Raw genomic sequence first — 6,157 nt, 5'->3', positions numbered from 1 at the left:
CCCCACTTTAGGCGTCTGGCAGAACAAGATCTTGCGTTTGTCGCAGACGAAGATGCGGTCGAGGACAAACTTGCTGATGGAAACGTGAGTCTGATTCCTCAGGCTGCTGTTCTTACACACGGCTGAAAGATGTTCCAGTCGTCTCTCTGAGACCTCCTGCCAATATGTTCCCGTAGGCGACTCGGAGGGCTGAGACAAAAGGAGACCAGGAAAACTAATGCCTCATGATTCCTCGTTATATAGGGATAGAACTTGTAAGGGAATTGACAATGATTAAATTAGTCACCTGATGAGACGGGGGTTGAGTTTGTTTAACTGGGCTCTGCACAGAAGCTGGTTTCACCACCTTTGCATCTCCAACTGTCCAACTTTGGGCAGGCGTCTGTCTGTAACCTGAGAAAAACATAGAATACACAGTTAAACATTTGAGAATTTTGTTTTAACACAAATGACATAATCTAGGTGAAACAAAAAAAGCAAGCCATTAAAAGTGTAAATTTCTTGACTAAGAAAAAAAAAACATCTAAAATCAACCTGATCCTATGTGTCAGCTTGACCGGATATTTAATCGAGAGCCAATACAAAAATGAATTTCAGCTCACTTACACCCTCTAACATTAAAAAGAACAAACACACCCAGTTCAATTCAGGTGACATGAAGGAAGGAACAATGAAAAGGGATTATGAAGAAAAAGAAACAAAATTAATACACATAAAAACCTAAACCAAAACAAACTATACAACCAAACTAATATTTGCATAAATGCAACCCATAACAATTAAACTAATCTAAAGTCAATCACAAAAACCCCATCAAATTTAACAGAACCCATCATAAACTACCCTCCTGATTATTTCTGTTTGCTGCACCTGGAGCACTTCTCACCTTTTCTGCCACATCCTGCCTTATGAGCCAAACCAGGAAAAGTAACATATACATACACAGAAACTAAGGAAAAATAATTGACATTTATATTTACACTTTCTTTCCACAGGCAGGATGTACCGGTCCTTCTGCTTTACAAGAATGCATTTAAAAATGTCCAAGCAAAACTACAATAAAGAACCCTAACAACCCAACTCTTTGTTCCAACTTAATACAACAGAACACAAAATCAAACATATTTCATGGGGTAACTGGACTCCAAGTCCCTATTACACTATGTCAGAATGTTACTTCTTTCTAAATCCTTGGCTTACCTTTAAAAAATACAAAGCAATCCCCTTTAGGTCGACTCTAGTGTGTGAGCAGCTGGGTGTATTTGCAAAGCTAGCTTAACGCTAAGGCATAGCATCACATCAGGTGTTTTGACAGATCAAAAATACATTTTTTGTCACGGTGAAAGGACTGTAACCCACATGCATGTTGTTGCTGCATTTACTTCAGATCAGTAGTAGCTCTTACTTCCTGGTCTTAGCCCTGATTCCCTCACCTTTATTTATTTTTTATAAGACAAATATACATTGAATAAAAGGTTCCACTATCTGTTCAGAACAGCTTCACCAAGGGTCGACAATCCATACTTATAAATTTGTGACTTCAGTACTAGGCCTATTACAGATGAAACATCTGATTTCACATGCATGTATGTTTTTGTATATTGACTTACATTTAAAAAAATGTAAACAAATAAAGATACGTTTTCATGAACAGTTATCTTAGCCCTTATATCAGGCTTTCTCAATTCCAGCCCTCAAGGTCGGCTGTCCTCACCATTTTAGGCGTATCTCTGCTTCTAAATCTTAATCAAATGGCTGTAGTGCCTCCTCAGCATTTGATCAAGTTTCTCCAGAGTCCTTTTAATGTCACGGATTATTTGAATCGGGTGTATCAAAGCAGAGAAGCGTCTTAAAGGTGCAAGTGACCAGCCCAAGAGGACCAGAACTGATGAAGCTTGTTATATATCATGCTTGTCAAATTAGGAGGACTACAGCTTTCTGAAAAATGAACTTCAAACAAAAAAAAAAAAACTAAAACAAAAGCTACAAAAATGTCAAAGGCTTATACTCTCCCTGCTGAAAAATAAAAACATAAATATATACATTTTAATGCATCACACAAAAGTACAGATTATGTTTTTGTTCAATTCTGTTGCTGAAATTTTGTTGCGTACAGCTCTTATGACATTTCCATTTGTTAAAGTGCAGCAGTGATCAAATGTAAACAGTGAGTGAGAAATAAAATAATCCCATATCAATGCCTTATTTTTGCACCATGTTTTTTTATATGACCAAAGCACCTGACAGAAGGATCAGGATGTCCCTATGCTAAATGAACCACGGGTAGGAAGCACCCTGCTTCATTTTCAGCACTATTTGGACGGTGCGTTTCATGGCGAGCTGATCACACTTCCACATTGGCTTCAGAGACCTCACTGTTTTGCTGTATTCAAACGGAGCAAGTCAGAGCAGCACTAATGGGTTACGCATACATGCTGCTGTGTTTTCAGTGACGCTGCCTGCACTAACATTTTTTATCTAAATCCCTTTTTCAAAAGATACTGTTGTTGTCTCCATGTAGATGGATCTTAAGGAGCAACATATTTACAAAGAAAATACTTAAATCAACAACAAAAATATATTTTGCAAAGCAGGATTAGTGGTAATCCAGAGTAATTTCTGGCATAAATTCCTGCATATCTGTTTTCATTTTCCATTTCAGAAAGCCATTACCCAAATTAAAATTATAACAACAAATCATTTTTCTAAAAAAGCGCTCAGTAGCAGGGTTGTTTGGACTAATCCAGAATATTTCCTATTAAGCTGAGATCTGCAGAAGGAAGTGCTGGAAATGGCATGTCCTTTTTCCAGGAACAACCTATTGAGCACAAAAACTCTAAACATATCTCCATCAGGAGAGGGTGATTAAATATTTTATCTTTTCAGAAGGAATCTCCTCCTCAAATTTGCTTTAATGCAAGCCGAGTTGGAGAGAAAAAGAGGTCAATCTACTCACAGATTTTGATGCAATTTAATTTCAAAACATTTCAAAAAATTTCCAAGAGGCATTGGCCCTCACTTGTTTGTTTTAATATGATGTGCAGGAGGTCAAATAAAAATTGATTATGCTTTCCAATGATTTAAACATTTGTATGATAAATAAATGTAAATAATAATTTGCATCATAGCCATAGTGATCAGTGGTTGCAGCGTGGTGCCAGGCAAACAAAGCGGTGGGTGTGTCACGGACCATGGATCCCAGAGGGAAAAAAAAGGAAGATGGCTGATGAGAAAAGAGGATTCAAAGAATGGAGCAAATCATTTGCTTTCATTATCAATGCGGAAGGATTGCCTGCATTTTTGCTTTGCAATGACAGGTTGTTAAATAAATAAAAATAAAAATCTGGAAAGGGATTTCCAGGGAAAGCAAGTTAAATATGCAGCCCACCACCAAGTTGGGAGTGAGAGAAAAAGTGCGATTGCGGAACTTCTGGATAAATTAGAGGAGTGCCAAGATAGATTTAAGAAGCGGATTGCATCTCCAAACTCCCCTACTGCTGCTAGTTTTGTTGCAAGCATAGAAAACCGTCCACAGATCAAAAAGGTAGTGCTCTGATGCAGGTAAGTATGTGAACTTTCTTCCATTTTTTTCCCCAGATCCTCAAAATATAAACCACACCAAGGAGCAATGGTGACGGAGGATGTAGGCTTTCAGGGTTGGAGAGTTGTGCTCTGATGGATGTCAGTTCCTGATGACTCAATCAGCTCCTCCCAACAGAAACACGTCCACCATGGAAAGATTCCTTTATCGTGTTTCTATCATTTCATCAATGCAACAAAACTTAAAGGGCAGTTAAGCAGCGCGTGGTGAGAGCGTTCACTGCTCGTCCCTCACCTCATGCTGCTATGTGACATTTGCTCCAGGATAAACATTTAATCATGAACGCTTATTATATATTTAAGCCCACATAGTTATTTTCTATAGTGGTCTAATACACTTAGAGCCCGTTTTGACATAGGAGGCACATATAAGACTTTTACATTTTTGTGGCTCCAGACAGATTTATTTTATTTTATTTTTTTTTATTAAGTCAAAAACATTTACATGAAAAAATACTCTCAGAGAGGATAGCAAAGGTGTACATGAACAGATAAAGATCAATTACAATAAAAGAAAAACAAAAAAGTTACGACAACTAACAGGGGATTTATCATAGCAAACATTTAAAATCAAACATAGACAGAGCCATAGAAATAATAAAAACAAAGAGGCGAATGCACTTAAAATAGCAGATGTTTGGAGAAATCAAGTCTCAATTTTTTGGCATGTTTGTCTTTAAAAAAAATCTTTTTAAGAGAAGAAAAATATGTTTTAAAGTCATTGATAAACCAGTGAAAGGAAGGTTTAGAATTTCTCCATTCAGCACAATGGATATGATATTTACCCAACAGCAGGAGGACATTAATAGTATAAGAAACAGGCTGGGGAAGATGGTCCATATAAAAAATGACATCATTTAGTGCAAATGGGGGGACATCATTAATTTTTAAAGAAATCCAATCTTTCAACTCTTTCCAGAAGCTATGTGTAGTAGGACAGAGGTAAAACATATGTTCAACGGTTTCACTTGAGCAGTTTGGGTTGCTGACCCCTGACCTAAAGTGCTCAAAAGGGAAAGTACTTAGGAGTAACAGAGAGAGGAGAAAGTAGCTCACCTTCATCCGTTTTTAAACTGATGAATTTACTGACGAACATGAGGACGAGGAGGACCCAGCCACAAGCCCCGAGGAGCAGCCATTGGTGNTTAACTTCCTGTTTGGTGCGATCTCATTGATGGGTTTTGACCAGATTTTGACCAAAGAGGAACTAAAAAAAAAAAAAAAACAATTTAAATACACAACCAGCATCAATGACAGAGAGCGACTGGGACCGGAAGTTTATTAATTTCTCCCCATTGATTTCCATTCAAAATGTTTTCGGTCCCACCCAACCCAGTACATTTACCCATGAGACTGGGTTGCCTTAAATCAGTTCTCTTCCAACGTTTTCTTGCTTCTTTTCTGCATCCCTTTTCGCGCTAAACTAACTTCCGGTTTTATGGACCCCCACTTTGGGTTAAGCTAACTTCCTTTTTTACGAAACCCTTTCAAAATAAAAGCATAGTCCTCTAATCTAACCATCATGTAATAATTTATTTTTTTTTAACCACACTTTTCTATTGTTACAAAGGGACTCCATATCCGATCAAATGTAGCCAATGTCCCTTGTATCAAAAGGACTTTGGCTTAATTGCAGGATGACAACAGTTCGTTGATCAAATATTTCTTTTTTGGAGGCCCCATAGATCTCTAGTTTTTAAATATACACTTTTTTTCCTGCAGATGATGCAAACAAAACAAAGTATTTCTTGCAAGAATTTAATTTCAAGGACATAACATCTCCAAGTATCCATATCCTTTGGTCAGGGTCTAAAGAAATCCAGAAACTGCTGATGTTATCAGAATTACATAATTCCAGTAAGTTTGCAAGTGTACATAATTCCAAAGCATATGAAGAAGATCCCCTACAGATGCCCTACAACTCTGGCATTCAGCTTATTCAACCTATATGGAGTATAATACACGTGGTGAAAAATATTAAATTGAGTTTGCCTGTGTTTATTTAATATTGAGATGGGTTTAGTAATATGCTCCAGCTGTTGTATCATAGTTTAATTCCAATTCCTATTTCTAATAAACATGATTCAGTTTCCTCTGGTTTATTAGGAAATATCTCTTATGTTTGGCTCTTAATCCAATGTCTGATCTGCAAATTGTCAAACGAATCTTTGAAAGATAAAAAAAGAACATATTAACATTGATGATTACTGCATTTGACCTCCTGTCTGAGATTAACAAAAATATTGATCCTCATGAGAAAACAATCCCATAAATCCAAAATGATCACTGAAAAGAAAAACAGAAAACATTTATGGACAGCAGAAGTATTTTACACATTTTTATTTTAACCCAGTGTCGGAAACAACATCCCACAGGGACCCAACAATGCCTCACAACTCAGAAACTCCAAACCTGCAACCCCAAACCACCAAGTTAACACAATAAAGAGAAACATTTAATACAAATGTTTAATTGCAATTAATGTTAAGAACATTTTAGTGTTACATTTCATGTAGAAAAAGGTAGCTTTTAAAACCCAGTGTCAGTTTTTATTCGC

General features: G+C 36.9%; 1 protein-coding gene across 1 annotated transcript in view; it reads right to left on the bottom strand.

The window, feature by feature from the left end:
- chst10 (carbohydrate sulfotransferase 10) overlaps positions 1-6,157 on the bottom strand; it is a 14,202-nt gene that overhangs the window by 1,637 nt on the left and 6,408 nt on the right. Inside the window, exons 3-5 of the mRNA XM_015388934.1 lie at positions 4,657-4,744; positions 287-393; positions 1-189 (exon numbers count right to left, since the gene is read on the bottom strand). The exon at positions 1-189 is cut by the window's left edge and continues 19 nt beyond it. Coding sequence (XP_015244420.1) covers positions 1-189; positions 287-393; positions 4,657-4,744 — 384 coding nt within the window. The remainder of the gene's footprint in view (positions 190-286; positions 394-4,656; positions 4,745-6,157) is intronic.

This window comes from Cyprinodon variegatus, unplaced genomic scaffold (genome assembly GCF_000732505.1).
Source record: "Cyprinodon variegatus isolate N-32 unplaced genomic scaffold, C_variegatus-1.0 Scaffold443, whole genome shotgun sequence".
NCBI lineage: Eukaryota > Metazoa > Chordata > Actinopteri > Cyprinodontiformes > Cyprinodontidae > Cyprinodon > Cyprinodon variegatus.
This window is presented reverse-complemented; position numbering and strand designations above follow the sequence as displayed.